At 31.6% G+C, this 22,221-nt stretch overlaps 3 protein-coding genes across 4 annotated transcripts; 1 reads left to right on the top strand and 2 right to left on the bottom strand.

The window, feature by feature from the left end:
- Positions 1-8,849: 8,849 nt before the first annotated feature.
- Positions 8,850-19,928, bottom strand: LOC132744084 (sex peptide receptor-like). Of its 2 annotated transcripts, none has more exons than XM_060732692.1 (2): positions 19,600-19,928; positions 8,850-10,882 (listed from the first exon to the last, which is right to left on the bottom strand). In XM_060732692.1, exon 2 carries the CDS (start codon positions 10,680-10,682, stop codon positions 9,135-9,137), a length of 1,548 nt encoding a protein of 515 aa, XP_060588675.1. In that variant the 5' UTR covers positions 10,683-10,882; positions 19,600-19,928; the 3' UTR covers positions 8,850-9,134. The 2 variants fall into 2 exon arrangements, with proteins under 2 accessions (XP_060588675.1, XP_060588674.1); XM_060732691.1 differs by lacking the exon at positions 19,600-19,928 and adding an exon at positions 17,440-17,862.
- On the top strand, positions 12,791-14,081 carry LOC132744082 (uncharacterized). The gene is made up of 3 exons (XM_060732688.1): positions 12,791-13,234; positions 13,423-13,593; positions 13,767-14,081. Exons 1-3 carry the CDS (start codon positions 12,926-12,928, stop codon positions 14,079-14,081), a joined length of 795 nt encoding a protein of 264 aa, XP_060588671.1. The 5' UTR covers positions 12,791-12,925.
- On the bottom strand, positions 14,825-17,368 carry LOC132744083 (uncharacterized). The gene is made up of 2 exons (XM_060732690.1): positions 17,116-17,368; positions 14,825-16,731 (listed from the first exon to the last, which is right to left on the bottom strand). The coding sequence occupies exons 1-2, from the start codon at positions 17,280-17,282 to the stop codon at positions 15,690-15,692; spliced, it is 1,209 nt and encodes a 402-aa protein (XP_060588673.1). The 5' UTR covers positions 17,283-17,368; the 3' UTR covers positions 14,825-15,689.
- Positions 19,929-22,221: the final 2,293 nt, after the last annotated feature.

The raw sequence follows: 22,221 nt of genomic DNA, 5'->3' as shown, positions 1-22,221 counted from the left end.
GGTTCCCAAAAGGGAAAGGGATGAAATGATATTGAAAAAAAATTTCATTTTTAACCTAATGAATTTTCATAAATCTTTCCTAAATGAACATTAACATTAAAAATGTAGAAAGGCTAAGAATGAACAAACTAGACATATTTCGTAACACAAATGAAAGATTCTGTTGGTCTCAATATCTATTTCCTTTCCTTTGTTTATCGTGACGTCTAAACTATTAAACAGCAAGAAAAATACTGTAGGTATCTCGGGAATTAATCGGACTACAACAACTGTTTTGTAACAAATTAAAAAGATATCCGCCGGTTTTCACGTAACTCGTCTAGTATATTGTGATGATGAACTATCTGTCCGACGAAAAATTTTCTCTCCTTTCTTCAACTGATGGAAAAACAAAACTGTAAATATCACAAGGGTAACGCAGGAAAAAATGTCGCACACATAAGACGATATCCTATAGGTATACTACAATCTCGCCGGTCACATCCAGTCCCACAGAGCCCACTGACAAGACCCCCATCTGCTTATTTTATACAAATGAAAGGCGTGTAGGATTGAGATAATAGGAAAGTTAATATTAAAATAAATTTCACAACCTTTAAACGATTAAAACAGTGATCGTACTTGTATGGATATGCCATTGAAACATATCTCTGAATTTCAAGAAACAATGTTAAAAATATTGATACTGTATGAAATGATTTGGACAAAAAGTATTTTGAGATCATAAAATTTTGACAAAGATCTTTACTTAACGTGTATCCATCCACTGGGTCAATGGTATCGGAGAAATATAATTCTGAATTTGAACATCCAGTTGAATTCAAAATAATACCAGGACTAGGTGATGTAATGCCGGCTGTGTAATTCACAATATGTGTGCTAGGAATAAGTGTCGTGCGCGGGCTGTGTAAATATCCACTGTCTGAACTGCTATCTTTCTCATATTCAAATGGGTCGTACCTTTGAAACACCATTATGTAAGTCGGCAAAGTTACTAATCCAGAGAGGGAATCTGAAATTGCTATCGCCGAAAGCACAATATTGGTTGGATTTCGCATTTTTCTCTTCATAAACACAAATATTATCAAACCATTTTGCAGGAATGTCAAAATCACTAATATTTCCCAAAACATATAGGTAGACAGGTCTTTCAAATGAGTAGCCCGGTACATATATACATCTCCTGTTAGTTCAAAATAAATTCATCGCTATCCAACGTTGCATTAGCTTGACATTTGATGCAGCAGGTACTCTGACGTCAGTATCTGCGTCATATCTGACTGAATATTAGTACTGATCATCTTTTCCATCTCTTTTTTCGCCCCTTTAAAAACCCCTTGTATTTTCTTTAAATTTATTAAAAAACTATAAAAAACACTCAGTTTTTCATTTTAAAATTTCCCAAATTTCAGCAAAGCCGCCAGATCTATTTGAAACGTTTCAGCATTTTTAACATTTATCATGTTTTTTCTTCGCTATTTTTCCATATTGCCCCACAAAAGACTTCAATACATACATTTTTTCATCTCTGAAAGTAAAAAAAATCCTTTTAAAGCCCCCAATCCCTTAAAAAAAATCAAATTGATAAAATACAGATATTACAGTTGAATACAAAATAGAGGATCAAAGAGAATGATATGCATAGAAAGCGAAATTTTATTTATTCTCAAAGAAATTGGTCTGCTTTATTTCAATTAAGTAAGATGATTATATTTAAGCTTTTTATGTTGATTTATATATATAATTTAACGGTTTGAGTATGTGGAGATTACAAGAAAATCAAAATAGATTTTGATCACTTTTACAGATATCAGTGTTCCCAGCCAAGCGGGTGTCAGGCTCGTTTTGTTCTTTTGTTCACAGACAAAATCATCAGCGAAAGACAATGTAGAAAATAGTTTTCAAAAAAAAGAACTAAAACATATTTTTGTGTACAGAACTGAATTAGAATTTTATATTTGACCTTAAAAATTAAGGTTATTTTACAGAGCAAGACTTGAATTTCTAAATGTGTCCATCTTTACGTTCATGAGAGTTGCTTTTTTAAATATCAAATAATCATTGATAAAAAATGCCATTGATAAAAATAAAAGTTATGGAAATTAGAGCAAAATTCAATAACTTTACCATGACAGTCCATGTCACATTAATGCCTATGTCAAACTTGAATTATTCAATATGTTGGTGTGGAAATAAGTGTTCTTTTGTAAAAGTATGATTCGAATTCTTAAACAATATAAAAAAGTTAACACAAGTAAAGCAAAATTTAATACATTGACATTAACGCTCAAAGTCATATAAAGTCAAGGTCATGATTAATTTCATATTTGAATGTTTTAGCTTGTGAGTTTTGACATTTATGAATAACAAAGTTATAGGCAGTTGTACCAAAAAACAAAGCCAAATTTAAAATTTGACTTAGAATGTCAAGGTCGTTTAAGCGTGAAGGTCAAGTTTAGTCTAGTCAGCTTGTCCAAAAGATTGCTGTGTCCAAGTCAAATGAGAAATAAAAAAGTCTGACCAACGATTAAGTTTTCGAATGGCAACAGCAATGTCAACTGCAACATGACTGTAGCATTTTTTTTCTTCGAAATAATATTGAATTTTCCTTTCAAACGTAGTTAAGAGTTGTTAATTTCTTCTAATATAATTATATTCTTGTTATGTGTGATTAAAACATTCTGACAATCGGTAAACGTTTCACTATTAGTAGATTTGCCTATTTTTGTCGTATTCAAAGAACATGAAATATTCATTCTTGTCATACATATCATATGTTTATATCTCTATTTACCAAGCGATTATGGTGATGACACCAGTTTTTTTTTTTTAAATAATACATTTAACATATAACGCATGATGAAATTAAAAAAAATGATGACTAAGACATCGTGTTATTATTATGATTATCAATTTAAGCTTCTGAAGTTATCACAATCATGATTCGTTGTAATTATAAATTATGACCATTTTAGATGTTTATAATCTTGAGAAAGTGCCCCTAAATGTGACATATTTCACCATAATATTAGCAAAGTGTAAACAAAATAGTATTTTGACATTTAGAAAAAAACACACACTTGATCACTTAAACTGTACTAATAGCCCAAAAATAAAAAGGCAATTTATGACTGATCTATATACACTTTCCAGTACCGTCCATGAGTAGGCTCAATTAAGCAATTGAGCATGCAACATTTATAATTTTGTCGTTTATGCGTTCTTGAGGGCTCCATTTTTCTCCATTTTATGTATGAGAGGTTTTCTACGTTTTAGTTAGAAAACTTGTATAATTCTATTTAACAGTAAAACTGCAGCTTTCAAATATTTGTAGACGGAAAAACCACAATGCAGATAGTGCTGTTGCCGTTGCTAAAGTTTTATGAGTCATATTCATTCCAAGAAAATTCTGCCTGTCTTTATATTTGTATTTATTGCATTAACAAATGTTTAACATAATAAACCTTGTAAGCCTTCGTAATAAGCTATTCAAAGGGGAATTGGATATGTCATAATGTCACTATTTATTACTATTACATTAACTTAAGGAATGATATTCTCAGGATTTAGATGTATGTGTCTTTATTTCTAGAAAATCAGTTGATTCTAGAAACTACCTAGGAAATGCTATTTGACATTTTTAATTAATTATAACACGTATACAATGCATAATTAAATATTTGTAACGTTTATTTTCATTACACAATTACGAAATGTCAATACTGGAAACCTTATAAAAGAACCTTCAAAACTGAAAATGTTGCAAGCTCGATTTTATTAAGCTTGTTTATCAAGCAATTAATCGGTCGTGGAAAATGACGAAATTCTGATTTTCGAAACATCTGCTGATGTGTTCCTAGGCAGATATTATCTATAGATCCTTCAGTGCAACATATACGTGCCATTCCATGAAAATAATGTATTTCACTAAACGAAAAAGAATTGGGCGGAACTATTTAAATTATATGAAAAGATTAAAAGAGATCGGAGGATATGAATCCTTCATATCACAGACAAAACGCCAATGTTAAATTTAAAAAGCAGTCAACATATCTTAAGAAGTAATTTAACAATATTTTAGTAGTAATGCTGCTACCAGATAACAACAAAAGAAATCAAAGTTGACACCCATAAAATAAAGTTAAAATCCCTAAAATCATAAAATATGAAAATTTTACATCGATCTATTGAAACATAGTTAGCAAGGGATGGTTTATAACAATTTTCAGAATAAAATCAAAATCTATCGTTTCTATATTTAGCCCGATTGGAGTGAAAAACGTTGATACGTTTTTCATGTTGGGGTCATTTTGCACAAAAAAATGATTATTCTGGAAAAAACGGGTGAGGAAATGATCTGAATTTTTACACAAGTTAATGGCTCAGACCTTCATTAGAATCTCGGTAAAATATTTTCTGTGCCATCTTGATGAAAACAAATCCCCAGTGGAGTCCGTTTAAAACCAATAATAGTCACGCTACAGGTAAAAATCATTATATAACTAATATCTTATTCAATTTAATGATACACTGGTGAATCGATTTGAATACCTAAAATGATTGTCACTATTTCACATAAAAAAAATAATCAAGACGATCCTAAAATACATTTTTATCAATCAACATTTAATGCATTGTGTTGGAAATATTTGTAATATGTTGAAACACACGATTTATTAGTAATTGTAGTATATAAAATAATATACCATTAAAAACAATCATTTTCTGTTCTGTTTAGAACATCATATAGAGCAAGGACATGATATATTATATCCATTTTATTGACACATAATTTAACTTGGCTATGGGCACACACAAAATGAATTAAATTGGCAATAATATATATAAATATTAAATAACAAAGACAATCGTTAAAACAGTCAAACAATTTTACCTTCAGATTTATTAAATCCTTACACAGAAATATAAAATGGATCAAACCACTTTTATATATTTATTTTTCAAAAAACTTTATCATAAAGTATAGAATTGTCCAATTATTCACAACACTTCATAATATGAAAAAGAAATAACGTGATATAACATTATTCCTGTCTATCAAAATGATCATTTGGAAGCCGCCGTATCCTTAGAATCGATTCATACAAAGTGCATCGCAGGCTCATATAACGGATAGTAAACCGAATGTAATTTACCTGTTCCTGTTTATTCAAATTATCAGTTTCTTTTAAGCTGTGTATGTGTTTCATATAAATCTGAATTTTGCGTTCACTTTATTGCTAGAATAATCTACGATTTATCAGAGTTTCCTTGAAAACGAACTTCTTGTATAAATGTGTTCACGTTTTAGGACAACATCAAACTTATTTATTTATTATAAACAAAATGATTCTCTCGATATAAGTGTATCCGTATGAGCGTGTAATTGTTTAATATGAAACATCTTTTAATGATACAAAACAATGGCATACATAACATTAATGCCAACTTAATTCATCAGTACAAACGCACGCATACAATCGAATTGACTTAATTCTATATTAAGTCAAAACGATATGCGTTGAGCAGAATTATACCAAACAGAAAATCGAAAAAGTGCAATTGTACCATTAAATTTTACTGTGTTCAAACTTCATCTTTAATGGTTGAAAAGAAATTTTCCAGTGCTATCGTTCAAATTTTGTCGTTTAATTTCGGCAAAGCATACTCCTACAATAAAATATTTTAAAAAAAAACAACAAAAAAACGTTTATTTCAATCTCAAAGAGTTAATGTTTGTAAAGGCACAAAGAAAGGGAAAGCAACAATTTTATATTTTTTAAATCATTTTTTTGACATTCGATGTTTTAGACTGTGAAAGTAGGCCCAATTTGAATAATTTTTATAGATTAGCAAAAAGTAAAAAAAAAAAAAATTTTTTACCCATACAAAATTTTCAACACTTTTTTATATACATTTGTCCAAAACAACAGAAAAATATTTGTTTAGGGGAAAACATAAGAGTAACTTTTGGATGCTTTAAAATAAATCAAAATACAAATCTTTTGAAAAATAAAAGTAAAGCATTCCCGTGATACAATTGGCTTTAATACCATTTAATATGTCGAGCGGCTGGGTTGCAATAGACAGGTTAGCTTTCATCATTGCTTACTAACAAACACTAACCTATATCAATTATAATGGGGCTTCCGTGGCCAAGTAGTTAAGGTCGTTGACTTCAAACCACTTGCCCCTCACCGCTGCGGGTTCGAATTCCGACAGGGACTTTGGATTCTTTCATGTGAGGAAGCTATCCAGCTAGCTTACGGAACGTCGGTGGTTCTACTCAGGTGCCCGTTCGTGCCTGAAAAAATGCACTGAGGGGCACCTGAGGTCTTCCTCCACCAGTAAAGCTGGAACGTCGCCAAATGACCTATACTGTGTCGGTGTGACGCAAAACCCAAATAAAAAAAATATAAAAAAATATCAATTATAACTCTACAAGATTAGTGTTGCAATATTTCTGTTTATAATATTTTATTTGAAAAACAGGACACCTCTGCTGCATTTTATACCATTGCCGTTGGGGCCTAAAAACAAGCGTGCCTATGTCCGTATCTTTAAACAATAACTGGCTATTTCTTTACGATCAAACATGACTTGAGTCTAACCCATACAATCATAATTGGATTGCTATTGATTATTCTTTAATACATAATACGGTGTCATTGCGAAAATGCTTAGTACACTTACTAAATGTTTTAACGCGTTTGGATTACATACAAAATCATATTTAGTTTTTATTATGATCTTTAAACGTAAGTCGTAAGTCCACATACCATACAATCTTCTACAGATAGATTTAAATCCAATCAAGATTGATGAAGTAATCGAATTAAGTTATGTTTTTATTCATATCAATTCGTATCTAGAATGATGAGAAATAATGTTTTCTTTCTCGTTTAGTGTATAAAGCTATATACATGTATATGTTGCCTAAATTATTACACAATTAGATAATTCAGAACTACGTGTATGAATGAAAAATGTTAAAATATTCCCTTAAGAGCAAATGCACGAAATCATAGCTTAACGATTTAAATAGCAGTGTAATATTCTGTTCCGAGCATTTTCTTTCTTTTACGTTCAAACATCATGTGTGTTAAATAGCAGGGACGTTCTATGTTACAACTCATTCGAGAATTGATATTTAGATTGTGAAAAACAAAATGTTTTTATCTTCATATACTATATAGATTTCGTAAAGATATTTCATTAAATCAAAATATAGTTTATTATCCTTCAACCATGGGTCGAACAATTTTATTATATTAAACATATCTGCTTTTAGTACCATCTTTTACAGATTTTCAAAGATACCTGATCAGGCCTGAATAAACAATAAGTAATTGGTTCATAGCATGTTAAGATAATATTTGTATTTCATGCAGAAGATTATTATCAAATTAATTTACTATTAATACTTGTAATTAAAACAAGTTAAGGAGAAGAAGCACTGCATCGTGTGATTGTAATGCATGATGCTAGTTTTGATAACTTCATTTAAAAAATCCAAAAAAAAATTTTGTCATTTCTAATCGAACAATCAAACCGATCAAAATAACATAATCATGTAATATGAAGAATGGTTAGACATTGAAACAGTTTTCCCGTAAAATATCGCATCTAACATGGTTTATAGTGACCTAACGGATACTTAATAAAATTCACAAAGAACTTGAGAGAACTGAAACAAATAAATCGGATGCATGATTACAGTCTGTTTATAATACAGACTAAGTAATAAGGTTGGCAATATTTTTGGAACAAGAACAATGAAAATGATATTGCCGGTAACGCATCTTATAAGACGGACAGTCAATTTAAATGCAAAAAAGACATCAAATTAAGTTCAAGATATATCCACTCAATTGACGATGCAATGCATCGATATATTGAGTAGGAAACATTTAAGTATTTATCCTGATATAAATTATTACTTAATTAACACTAGTAGGTATTCCCAAATCATTCCGTACTTCTTGTTTATATTTGAAGGTAAATAATGATAAATTATTATTTAGTTATAATAAATTCTATATAGCAAACTAACAGAAATGTGTTTGATAAGACAAAAGTGACGTTTTTTCTGTGTTTCTTACAAAAACGAAAAAAAAACAACATTTAAATATGACAAAATGGAAATTTTTCAAGACTCGCTTTGATTGACCCTATCATCTAATAAAGCAAAGCAAAGCATTTAAACTAGTGACAGGTTTGTTTGAAATACAAAACATCCGTTAATGTGAAGGACAAAGGAATTTTACATATTTATACTAATATTTGTGTAAATGACTGATATTGTGCTTACATCATTTTCTCTTTCCTTTATTTAACGCTTATTGATAACAAGAATGATTGATTTACAGATGTTCGTTTTTTGTAAAATTTCTTTCTGCACGTAAGATATTATATTTTTTTGTGATGTTCTTTGTCAGCATATTAAAACAACAATACTTTAAAACAATGCAAGAAAGGGAAAATAAACAAATGAAATTATTACTTTGTCTTTATCTTTTATTCCTACTACAAAGTTGTCAATAAAGAGAAAATAAAGAAAATGAAAATTGTGTTTGTATTGTTTTCCAAATAGTCAGAGATAGATATATTTGTGATACAAATATGTATGGTACAATGTTGTATTGTTTTTACGAAAGCATATCGTGAACCTCTTAAATGTACTTTACACAAAAAGCGAAATAAAGTGTCAACAAAGGATGAAATTACATCACAGGTTCATATAATAAACATAAAACAAGATAATTAATATAGGTATTGCTCATATAATAAATACAAGTTTTTTTCACGTTCCGGTATTTTTTATCATACTGTGTGTTATATTAAATAGTTGCAAAGTTGTTAGAATTAATCAAGAAGTAGAACTGAAAGTGATGTTATTTAAATATTTAAAGATAATTGTCACGTTATAAAACTAACGCAACACAAAAAGAATATCATATATCCATATTTTATGCGGTACATATTTATGATTCTATAAGGTCATCTGACAGGATCCACAGTTGATGCGAGTCAGAAGATTTAAGGCACATTATTATGTGTCACTGCGTTCCTGAAAAAATGTCTCAAATACAATATTTGCTTACTTAAAAACGCCCTTTTTCTGGGACATTCAATTAAGCTATGATTTCGTGGTGGCCATTTGTTAACGGCATATCAGCAACATTGTCGGTGTCAATCTGTGCAGCTATGTCTGATTCACAGGAACGTTTAATCATCGCCTCACGATTGTCACTCTCTTCGATTGAATTTGTCTTCGACGACATCCCTCTTGGAGGCCTTACAGAATCTGCCCTTTTATTCATACCCTTTTTACCGCGGTACCACGATGGAAACGAGTAAAATGCAACTGATTCATTAAATTTGACTCGAACTGGCTTACAGAACATTTTATAGAGGCGTTTCCTAAATTTTCTATTGAAAATTATATAAATATAGAAATGAGCTAGAAATGAACAAACTAAACATATTTCGTAACACAAATGAAAGATTCTGTTGGTCTCAATATCAATTTCCTTTCCTTTGTTTATCGTGACGTCTAAACTATTAAACAGCAAGAAAATACTGTATGGTATCTCGGGAATTAATCGGACTACAACAACTGTTGTAACAATAAAAGATATCCGCCGGTTTTCACTAACTCTTCTAGTATATTGTGATGATGAACTGTCTGTCCGACGAAAGTTTTTCTCTCCTTTTCTTAACTGATGAATAAACAAAACTGTAAATATCACAAGGGTAACGCATGGAATGAAATGTCGCACAATAAACGATATCCATAGATATATACAATCTTCGCCACATCCAGGTCCCGACAGAGCCCACTGACAAAGACCCCCATCTGCTTTATTCTTATACAGATGAAAGGCGTGTAGGATTGGAGACAATAGGAAAGTTAATATACAATATAAATTCACAACCTTTAAACGATTTAGGCAGCGATCGTACGTATATGGATGTGCCATTGCAACATATCTTTGAATTTCAAGAAACAATGTTAAAAATATCGATACTGTATGAAATGATTTAGACAAAAAGTATTTTGAGATCATAAAATTTTGACAAAGTGTTTTGGTAAGAGTATATCCATCTACAGGAGCAAATGCGGATGCATGATTCGAAGGTTCAGTTGAATTTGAAAAAGTAACAGGTGATAGTGTGCCGGTTAAATTATTCATCAAATACGTGCCGACAAAAGGTGTCGTGGTCGAATTTTCATTGTATGAATTTCCAATGTTTAAACTGCTACCATTCTCGTATTCCAAAGGTTGGTCGATGTATTCCACATCATAGTCTAATGGGTCGTACCTCTGAAACACCATTATGTATGTCGGCAAAGTTACCAATCCGGTTAGGGAATCTGAAATTGCTATCGCCGAAAGCACAATATTGGTTGGATTTCGCATTTTCTTCTGCATTAACACTAATACTATTAAAATATTTTGCAGCAATGTCAAAAGAACTAAGATCTCCCAAACATACAGGTAGACAGGTCGTTCAAATGAGTAGCCAGGATACATAAACACATCTCCGTAATCAAAATTCTCGTTGCTCACCAAAGGTGCAAAAGTGTGTGCATCTAGTGACACTGTAAACTTTTCTGACGACATTTTATGAGTGTTATCGTCAATCACTGTTCCTGTAATGCTCTCTGTTTTATTCATTTTGAGAAAGATTCAAAATTATCATTTGATCACCTTCAATTCAATCGTTACAAATATATATTGAAGTTGTATCAACTCTTTGTAAATTGTTTCCAAAAATAGATGCTGAGTTTTCCTATTGAAGCTTGATATTAATTGCTTAATATTGCATCCATCATGCATTGTTCAAGTTGACTTTCAACGACTGTACTTCATCATATCTGAAAATAGACAAACAAAATTTACCTAAAGATCCATGTAATGGTTCGGTTAACTTGTGCCATATCTACATGAAAGTGCCACTGACGTCTTATATTTTATCATATATCAATATATATATTCCTCATTTTCAATATCTTTGTTTACTTGCTTAGGCGTTCATGGCCGAGTGGTTCAGGCTGTTGAATTCAACCAAATTGCCCATCACCGCCATTATACTTTAATGTGAACGAGCTAGTATCAATCTAGCTTATGGAACGTCTAGCTTATGGAACGTGGGTGGTTTAACTCAAGTGTCCGTTCATGCCTGAAATAATACACAGAGGGGCGGTAGTAAAGCTGGAATATCGCCATATGACCTGTACTGGGTTGGCACGACGTAAAACCAAAACTATCTTTATTTTCTCCATAATAAGAGTACATTTAGAACAGTGATGCTGATGCTTTTACTGTTAATAACTTTTGTTTATTTACTTTGCAAATGTTACCATACTTTAAATACTCTTGATATAATCGTGCCTCGGGTAATGTTGATCTTTTTCCGACTACAGCTCCCTGTATATACCGTCGGCATAGTTTTACAAATGCATGTAATTATGCGAGAAAAATGTACATTATCGTTATTATTGCATAAAGATATACATTTGACTCGTTAAGTTGGAGTTTTCTGTATTAAATACCGTTTTTGTAATGCTTTTAACGCGGGAGTGTGATTTGTGTTAAATGTAAAATTGCTGATCACACTTTTGTCATCTATGTTTACATGGCACACTGAATCGCGCACAATTACATAATTATGAGCAAGATTCGGCATTCTAAGGCTCCTGCGTTCGAGTCCGGTCAGGCGCCAAATTGTTCTCACCGTGTTACACATATCTTGTTGTTAATCATAAAATCATTATGATATTGCATTTGAAATAATTTAAAAATCTTAATTCAATTAGATTAACTTTAAAGCTAATGTGCAATCAGATTTAACTTGTATACTAATTAACAAATCACACATTTCCATTATGCAATAAAGTTTAAGACCATATATGAAATATATTGACTCGCTATTGGTCAGCTAGTATTAGCCACTAGCTGATAAGCCCCGTCTAAATTCACTTGGCATCACCTCTCTGTAGATTCATAAGTAAATACATTTAGAAACCAGACGGTTGCGTTGTTTAATCTCTCTATTCATGTTTGTCCAGAAACTATGATATAGCAGACTTTACAATATAAATTCGAATAAATCTGTATGCAGCTATAAACATCATGTTAAACTTTAGTCACATGTACGAAAATGATGTCAAGTTTGACTGCTCATCTATTGATATAAATCTAAATGCAAATTAACTGAAAGCATATAAAATACGTTAAATAATACTCTTACGATGGTAAAAAAATGCATGTTAATTATTCATACAATAAGCAATAGCAATGCCTCTGCATACATGTTTCCTGCTGTTCATATTAAACTAAAATGAATCATAACTTCCGCGAGAGTTACACCTACTTCTTAACCTTTTCGTTTTTATAAATATATTTATAAACTTACTTAGTTGCGTTTAAACATTTTGAAGTAGTTCCCGCTACAAAGTGTATAAATGAAACGTTAACCTTATCACAGTTAATTTGAAAAGTTTAAACAGCACTGAAATATCTCGCGAGTAATATAGTATCATTTAAATCAAACAATTTTATGCGTGTTTTATAACAATTTATTTACATATAAAGTTTACAACGTCTGATTAGCATTAAACCCTAGTATGATTTAACATATTCAGTAAACTTTAAAATGCATGGCCTTTTCATTGTGTTACCAAAATGAAGTTTTCATACATAACTACATGTTTTCCGCAAATTTGTAACTATTTAAATTGACGATTCATCAATGTACAAAATGGCTCCACGTGTTAACCTATAGGAGAGATTTACCAGGTAGTCAATATGCTAAAAATAGATTTACTGATAAGCACTGACCATAGCAACTGTTGCAGGTCGTACAAACTGTGTTTGTACTACCCACTGATACACTATAGATTTGTACATGCTTGAGTATGGATTTACCTAGTACATCTTCAAAAATAAGCTCTGGTACAACAAAACATTGTTGTTATGGTGTATGTAATAGTGACTCAAGGTACAATGACAGAGAACATATGCAAGATGTTTTTTTCATACCATTTCCAAAACCAAAATCAAACGAATTAAAGTGTAATAAGTGGATAAATGCATGTGGTCGAAAAGACTTTACTGTTAACCACATTAAAAAGTGGACTTACATATGCAGCAAACATTTTGTTGGAGGTAAAGGACCTACAGAAAATCATCCAGATCCTGTTCCTGCCACATATACACCACTTCAGGTATGAACATTATGATAATAATTATTTGTTGTATATAAAATTGGGAACTGACCATATAAATTATAAATAAATGCTCATGTTGTAGTAAATATTTTTATTGTGATAAGAAATTGTTCTAAATAAATCTGTCTTTTACAATTTTATTCTGTGTTTTTATATGAACTTTTAAAACCACACATTTATTACAGGTAGAAAAGTATTCACGTAAAAGAAAGGCACCAACTCCAAGGGCAGCACCTGTATCTAAAAAAACTTTGTTTGAGGTTTCAGAGGCTCTACTTCAGTTAAAGGATACAAAATACAACTCAATTCAGAATGCAAACTCTGATGAGGAAAACCAAAGAGATCAAAATAAACAGGTAAATGCCTTAATTGTTAAATACATTTCAAAATATTTGTTCGCATTTATTGTATTATTTTTATTCTTTGATAAATTTGATATTGGGTCAATAGGGGATTGTATCTAATTTGTTGTTGCAGATAAAAATCTCATTTAAATGCCTCCATAATATCACATGTTATATAATTTCAGCCAGATGTGCTCGAGGACCAAGACATATACTTTGCCACAAAGATTAGATCTACAGATGATAAGGAAACCCAAACTCAATTCACATGCAGTGACCAGCTTTTTAATAAAATAGAAAGGCGCATTAAGAGCAATAAATCATCAATAGCTTTGAGTAAAAAACAGAAAAAGCATTCTGATAAACCAACAAAACTGGAATCTAAAATCACCTGCTATCAGCTTCAGACTGATGCAAAGTTATTTAAATTCTACACGGGTGTTACCCTCAACAATTCAATCATTTATACAAGTCTCTTGGTGAATCTGTGCATAAATTAAAATTTTGGGGTGGATTAAAAAGAAAAGGAAAAACAATAAAAAAAATTACCCCTGACAATCAATTTCTACTTACTTTGATGAAATTACGACACACATTTCCTAACAAAGATTTGGCCTACAGGTTTGCGATAAGTGCAAGTATGGTTTCCAGAATTTTTATCACATGGATTCAGTTTTTGTACAAGACTATAGAACCATTATGGAAAAGGATGTTCCCATCAAAAAGCCTGATACGTGAACATTTACCTGCCACATTTAGGTCATTTAAAAATGTGCGGGTAATTATCGATTGTTTTGAGATATTTGTGCAATCTTCAAGTGACTTCGCAGAACAAGGAAATATGTATTCATCATATAAAAACCATACAACTTTAAAATGTTTGGTTGGCATTGCCCCCACTGGTGCAATTACCTTTTTATCGGATGTATACGAAGGGAGCAAAAGTGATAGGGATATTGTAATCTCCTCAAAGTTTGCTGAAATTCTGGAACCAGGGGATTTAGTAATAGCTGACAGGGGATTCCTTATTAAAGACATTTTGCAGAAAAACAAAGTCGAATTAAACATACTCCATTTTTAGGTGGTAGAGATAGATTAACTCAACAAGAAGAAATACTGACAAAAAGAATTGCACGTGTGAGAATACACGTGGAACGTGCGATTGAACGCATGAAAAAATTTAAGATAATAGGCACAACTTTGCCATTATACTTCAAACCAATGGCTACACAGATTGTTAAAATAATAGGCTTTCTTGTTAACTATCAGGAACCATTAGTGAAGTAAAATAAAGGGAAAAACAAAGTGTTTCTGGAACATGTACATATTTATTAATCATAAATAGAATATTTTCAATATAAAATGAAAAAGTATTAATTAAAATTACAAATAGTGTATGTATAATTCATTTAAACCTTGAATATTATATAATACAAATTTTTATACTACTTGATCAAGTTACTTTTGTATATATGTTTATGTATATATTGTGTACATCTTACAAAAAGTGAATGCTAATCCTATATACTAAATAAAACATTGTAAACCTATTTATACAATGTCTGTTCTCAGTTTTTACACTAAAGCTAGTTCACATGGCATAAGACGACGGGGTACCCTCATTTCCAAATATTCTGGTAAAAGGATGTTGTTATGGAAAGCAATCATTTTAGGAAGTATTTTTTCCCAAAATTCAACATCTCGTTTGATTGTTTCAACAATTATGCCTTTCGGTGACCAGACGATAAAATCACATGTATCAGTCTCACAAATTGCCATTTGCATTTGTGCCTGATAAAAATAAGCATGAGTCTTCTTGACACTCATTTTCCCATCTGTAACAGTATAGCAAAGAGCATATCTCTGTTTTGGTTGCAATTCATCTATATCATATGGGTGGATGTTTTCAAGCACCAGAGGACATTTTATTTCAACAACACTGGTAAGCTTTCCATCAGTTGTGACAATGCCATCAGGGCTACATCCAAGCTCTGGATATTTCGGGTTAATCCAGAGTCCTGTAGCTGCCACAGTTTTATTCTTGTCTAGACTTGCCCTGTACTGATGCAACGCTTTTGGCTCATTTGATCTTCCATATTTCAATGCTTTCAGGTCCGGAAGAGTATTACCCAGAGTAATCGCCTTAATAAGTGATACTTTCCACGGTCAGTTTTTACGTGTACTACCTCCTTTGCTGTTGATGCTGTGATGCGTAACAGTCTACTTCGGTGCCATTCCTCTGACTCAGATTGAGTTTGTGTGTTACATATTTGGTAGGGTTCACTGCCATTTATTGTTGATTTAAATAATTTCAATGCAGATTTAGATCTTAATGTTAACTGACTTTTATCCACATCATAGTCTTCATAATTTATTTCAAGAATTTGTTGAAACATAGTTGATGAATGACAGGAAGGTAGTGTTGTAATAAAATTATTTATAAAGGAATTGTGATCTTGCTGTTCAGGTCTTGGATCAAAGTGGATAATTCTGTCTGGTTTCATTTTTTTGCTATATGTGGCTGTGTGGCAAGGCTGAGGATCACGCTTGTTCTTCCTCCCCTTGTTCCAACTACACAGTTTAGATGTTGAAGCTATGTGATGAACATATTCCAAAATGTAGTCATCAACGGCAAATAATAAAGCTGCAATATGATTACACCTACTCATAGCAGAAGCCTTACAGTCACATGAGGCATCAAGCACTTTCCCGGAATTTCCATGTAGGGTGATGGACACATTGTAGTGTTGTTTAACAGAATATGAAGCTTGCACTATGCATTTAATGAATTGAATGCCATCTTTTGATATGTGTTTTATATCTTTAACATGTCCACTCCGAAAGTATTGTCTTCCTTTCATTAATGGTTTTGATGTGTTAAAATCTGTTAAATCTTCACTCTCATTTTTGCCGTAGTCAACCTTAGCTGTTGTAATGACATGATAATATATAGTGCCATAGCAATATCCTTCTGGAAGACTTGCAGAAGGGAAGTCTTTCCAGCCAGTCACTGGCAGAACAGGAACTGTTGATGTGTCTGTGCTTTGGACATTGGCTAATACTTCTTGGACTTTTTTTTGAAACCATTTGCCCTCATCAATTGAAACCACAATGTCATTCTTGCCCCCAGCTTCAAGACAGGCTTTGCATCTGAAAAAAATTAAGTAAATGACCCATTAACATTGTTATACTCGCAAATAAGAAACAACAATAATCAATATTCCTCTCACCAGAGGTAAAATGTGCATAAGATCTATAAAGATGAGATAAAATCTATGACCTGCACCTGTGTCTGATTATTTATGGTTTATCCCTCTAACTTATATGAGTCAAACTATTACACTTAGGAGAGTTGTTTAATAACACTAAATGAATTTGGATAAACCTATTTCAGAACAAGTTTTATTATCTTTATATAAATAAAAATATCATACAGTATTTATTTTTAACATACCCTTTATGTTTATTAATTGAGAAAGTATTATATACAGAGTACATGACTTTTATATACTCTAGTGTAGATCTATATCTTACCTGTCAATTAGTTCTGGTTTATTTCCGGACAATTTTAATCCTCGACATTGTAACCATCTCTGTAATTCAACAACTGAATGCTCAGATATATCACATGAGCGAAATTTAGCTCCAGGTACATCATTTTCTGTCAATTTTACCGCATACATCTTATCAGAAGCTGCCATTGTTTACAACTGTTTGTACGACCTTCTGGGAAAATGTGTATCACGTGGTACACATAGCAGATAACAGTGACGTACCTGTAAATCTCTCCTATAATATATCGAAATCGAAACTAAACCATATCAACGTTCTATCAATTAAGTTTAAACTAAAACTTACGTGTAGGATATATCATTCCCAATTGATAGCGTTAAACTATTGAAGTAATTAAAGTAAAATATACTTCATGTGACTACAATAAAACTCCATAAATTCTTAAACGACTGTTACAAAACATAATGAACTACTTCGGTGAACGTTTCACATTGAATAATGTACACGGCGTGTGACCCCTATGAACGGAAAATTGTAACACAGATATTCTCTACCTGCGACCCTTAACGCGCCTGTTAAACCAGGTTGTAAAGTAGTGACGGTCGATGTTTATAAATAAATGTTAAATAATCCCTCCCTGCTTGACCGCTTATCTATTAATACATACTTGACCTTAATTTCAGACAGCTTATCAGGTTGCTCGGCCTTAAAAAAAATTTCTAACAGATTCCGCACGCTGTTACAATATGTTTTATATCTATTCTCAGACATCTGTTATCAAACCAAGGTCATCGCTAAATTCGTCATAACCACACGAAATACGTTAATATTTGTTTAAATAAATGCTACGTGAACGGAAATATTCAATGCCATAACATAATCTCACTGTTAAACGACTAGTACCTAATCTAACTTTATTTCCTGTTTGTGTATGTGAATAATTAGAACATATACATATGAACTTATTATTCTTGTTTAATATCAGCGGATACTGATGTGAACACGTACAATGTTTCACAATAAGATAAGCGAAATGTAGCGAAATGTTGACATTTACAAGCTAAAGGAATTTGGCTTCCGGATGAAAATCATCCACTGCAATAAACTAATCTGTTCTTAACTAAAATTTTCAACATTGCTTTAAAAGCACGTTGTCGTTACATTAGCTTTATACTTATTAATATCTTCTCACTTTTCTTTCGTGTCATTTATTTCTATCATATTCCAATACTAAGCAAGAAGAAATACAGGTTGAACAAGTTTCTTTAATACTTGTTTCTTATGGTTGTAATGATTACCATGGAAAATGTTCGAGATAATTACCATTTTCATTATATTCACCGGAGATACTTAACTTACTTCAAGTTAATAACATTAAATGGATTCGCCATTTGCTATACATAATTGTCCCATCTAAATCTACATTAATTGCGTGAACTACTGAAAGCTTGTCGTTATTATGTTTGAATTAATAAATAAACGTATGATTTTTACGAAACATTAACACTTTAAATAAAACATCAATGAGAATATATAATTCCATCGATTCAATTTCTATCTTCTTTTTTGAAGTGATTATTTAGGAATAGGCTTTGATTAATGTTTTGCATTCAGCATATTTGAACTGAAACTGTGTACTTAACATCTCACAGACAATGAAGCATCTCTGGTACGTGTACCGCCGCAATGGTCGAGGGGTTAGAGTCGATGACTTCTAATCCAGTTACCTCTCTGGCTTGGGTTCGATCCCAGGGAGATGCTTTGGCAGTTAGCACGGCGGAAGGTAGTCTAGTACTCTCCAGGAACGATGGTTAGGAAACAAACCGCCTATATGACTGAAATATTGTTGGGAAAAGGCGTAAAATGAAACAAACAAACAAACGTGTAAATGAGTTTTCAGATAAATTATACATTGGATGTTTAATAACACTATTGAGCCAGTTTGTTTAGTTTTTTAAAAAAAGTCACAGTACGCCTTTTCCAATTATATCAATGACAAGAATAAAAGTGCAAGTGCCCACCTGGGCAGAATCGATACAAAACAAAGCACAGAATATCCTTTCATTTACAAACAATAGAATAAAACACATATTTAACGTTGCATTAATAACTTGTTCGGCCACATGCTCAATCATACATGATACAAACTTCAATGAAACAAAGTTCAGTGATATTCCAACTTAAAAAATTTGACTTCATTTTTTGATTATCATAAATATATACATGATATTACAGCGCTTTGTTCAATTCTTCAGTAATGTCACTGTTATGTGGCTGCATAAGAATGTCTTCTCCACTCTATTTACTCTATCGATTTTTGTTTCATTCATTATTTTAGTATCGTATAAAGTTCATTAGGCGTATCATCGATTTTTTACACGTGTTCAATGTAATCCGAAGGTCACATACGCAAAAGAGTGTCTTTTCATTTCTATAAGATCACTTTAATATTATTTTAGAGCATAATAAAATGTGTTTATTTATTAAACAATGAAGTTGACTCACCAAACTATCACAATACTCCTTTGAAATCCACTTCAGCAGTTTTATGCTGAAAATTAATATCGTTTCACTACATGTGTTTCCGGTTGGTCTATCAATACCACGCTATCGTTCCGAGCGTCTTAAACCGCTATTAACAAAATAACCCACAAATTAATATGGACTGTCAAAACTAATCCATTTTAATTATAATGTCCATCTCCATTATCTGTCTGTGCGTAAAGGCAGACGATATAGAAATGAATACACAGCTTTCTTCGCTTGAAGATGTGAAATAATAACAAAGATATAATGAGGCAGAAACTTGACATATTTCTTTTGTCTTTTTTTTCATTGTTGTTCTTATTGTCTGCATGCAAGTGTCGTTAGGCATACTTTTCATTATTTTCTCACTCTGTGATTGCTTTGTGTTTGAGTGTGTATTTTTTTTTGGGGGGGGGGTATGGGCCGTTTTTGTTTTTTGTTTGTTTTTTTTTGTAATTTGATTACTTTGCACTTTCTTTTCATTTTCCACAGGTTATTTTCGACATTAAACTATAATGATTTCATGATTGATATTACAGTGAAATAATCTACATCAATATTAGAAAATACAGGCGTTAACTGATGTTATCGTATAGTCAGCTTTCCGCTATAATATAACATGGTGACTGTATGTATCTCAATAGGTACAGATAGATATACTGTATTATGGATTTACGTATGTAATAATGTAAAATACGGCTCATAGGTAAAAACAGGTAAAAAGAATGATTTATTTTGCTTCTCAAATGTCTAAGGTTGACATCAAGATCCGTTGAAATGATTTATTCTAAGTCATTATTGCATTCATGCATAATATTATTTGTTGTTATTAATAAAACACTGTTGAAATGATTTATTGTTATTTATAAATAAATTCATGCAAAAAAATATAATTTGTGGTGGTTATTCAGGGAAAGAAATGTTGAAAATTAAAAAGTGATTTTGCACAAGTTTTTACAATATAAACTGCAATACGACTAAAAAATGTGTTCGACTTGTTTTATTCAGAAGCATCAATAAGATATTTTTTCCTTATTGCAAAAGTTTAACTTTTTTATTTTTAAGTAATATTTTAAATCATTATAAATTTAGAGGTGGTTAATTGGTTCGAAAAAATATAATCTTTAATTGGTTTGCAAATATTTAACTTTTAACGATTTAGAGATCGTAGGCTTGATAAAGAGTAATGCTATTTCATACATTAAAATATTTACGGTTAAAACTTTACAAACTCCTGATTAAATACAAAACTTTACAAACTCAATGGATGGTTTATGATAAATTACAATTAATATTTTTACCATTATAAATAAATTGCAGCAAGTATATACGTTTACCACAACATTTCATTTCCAGGTATATATACATTATTGTTTTTGTATATATGCCAATCTAGCATAAACCTAACTTACAAGATATCCGTGTTATATAGTAAGCAAAAATGGGTTTTGATTTGGTAATTAACAGATAACTAAATCTATTTGTGGTATAAACGTGTTCGTAATGTACAAAACAAGACAAATAGGCGTAATATATTCTTTACATATGCAACGTGTCCAATATTACCTAATTAGTATATCAATTTACTTAATCCGAGATATATTGTTACTACATCTAATATGATCAATAGAACTTGTTTACAGGACATAAATTACGGTAAACCATGTGATGTAAAGATTACCGTATTGATAGTATAATAATTTCAAAGCCAAATAAAACAATGTTAAGAAGATATTATTCCTTCACGTTGTAACGATTCATGGTAGAATGCTTATTGCACAACTGTTAATATTAATTACAAGTGTAATTTATTTATTTTATTAGCTCACCAGAGCCGAAGCTCAGGGTGAGCTATTAGTATCAAAGGGGGTATTCCGGCGTCCGGCGTCCGTCGTCCGTCGTCATGCGTCAACAACCGTCTTCTTCTCTAAAACTACTGGGCAGATTTACTTCAAATTTGGTCTGAAGCATCCTTGTGACAGTCACACTTGTACTTGCTCATGTCATTCCAATTGGCCCCTTTTAGGGGTCAGCAGAGCTAAAAATAGAAAAACCTTTAAACATCTTCTTCTACAGAACTAGTGGATGGATGATCACCAAACTTTGTCTGTAGCATTCTTATGTAGTGTTTTATCAAGTTTGCTAATATTATTTTGATTGGCCCCTTTTAGGGGTCTCTAGGGCTAAAAATAGAAAAACCTTTAAACATCTTCTCCTTCAGAACTAATTGATGGAAGATTGCCAAACTTAGTTAGTAGCATGCTCTGGTAGTGTTTTATCAAGTTTGCTCATATTAATTTGATTGACCCCTTTTAGGGGCCGCAAAAGCTAAAAATAGAAATACCTTTAAATGTCTATTTCTAGAGAACTAATTGATGGAAGATCACCAAACTTTGTCTAGCATTCTTTGGTAGTCTTTTATCAAGTTTGCTCATATTAATTTGCTTAGCCCCTTTTAGGGGTCTCTATAGCTAAAAATAGAAATACCATTAAATGTTTATTTCTAGAGAACTAATTGATGGATGATCACCTAACTTTGTCTGCAGTTTTCTTGGGTAGTCTTTTATCAAGTTTGCTCAAATGAATTTGATAAGCCCCTTT

The sequence above is a fragment of the Ruditapes philippinarum genome, unplaced genomic scaffold, assembly GCF_026571515.1.
Source record: "Ruditapes philippinarum isolate M1 unplaced genomic scaffold, ASM2657151v2 ctg2272_1_1_1_1, whole genome shotgun sequence".
Taxonomy (NCBI): Eukaryota; Metazoa; Mollusca; class Bivalvia; order Venerida; family Veneridae; genus Ruditapes; species Ruditapes philippinarum.
This window is presented reverse-complemented; position numbering and strand designations above follow the sequence as displayed.

Bases quoted from the DNA above. Each gene is read 5' to 3' on its own strand.
- LOC132744083 (XM_060732690.1), bottom strand. From the start codon at position 17,282: ATGGCAGCTTCTGATAAGATGTATGCGGTAAAATTGACAGAAAATGAT. The intron at 16,732-17,115 runs GTAAGATATAGA...AATTTTTTTCAG, and splicing joins AAACCAGAACTAATTGACAG to ATGCAAAGCCTGTCTTGAAG.
- LOC132744082 (XM_060732688.1), top strand. From the start codon at position 12,926: ATGGATTTACCTAGTACATCTTCAAAAATAAGCTCTGGTACAACAAAA. The intron at 13,235-13,422 runs GTATGAACATTA...CATTTATTACAG, and splicing joins CCACATATACACCACTTCAG to GTAGAAAAGTATTCACGTAA. The intron at 13,594-13,766 runs GTAAATGCCTTA...ATATAATTTCAG, and splicing joins AAAGAGATCAAAATAAACAG to CCAGATGTGCTCGAGGACCA.
- LOC132744084 (XM_060732692.1), bottom strand. From the start codon at position 10,682: ATGAATAAAACAGAGAGCATTACAGGAACAGTGATTGACGATAACACT.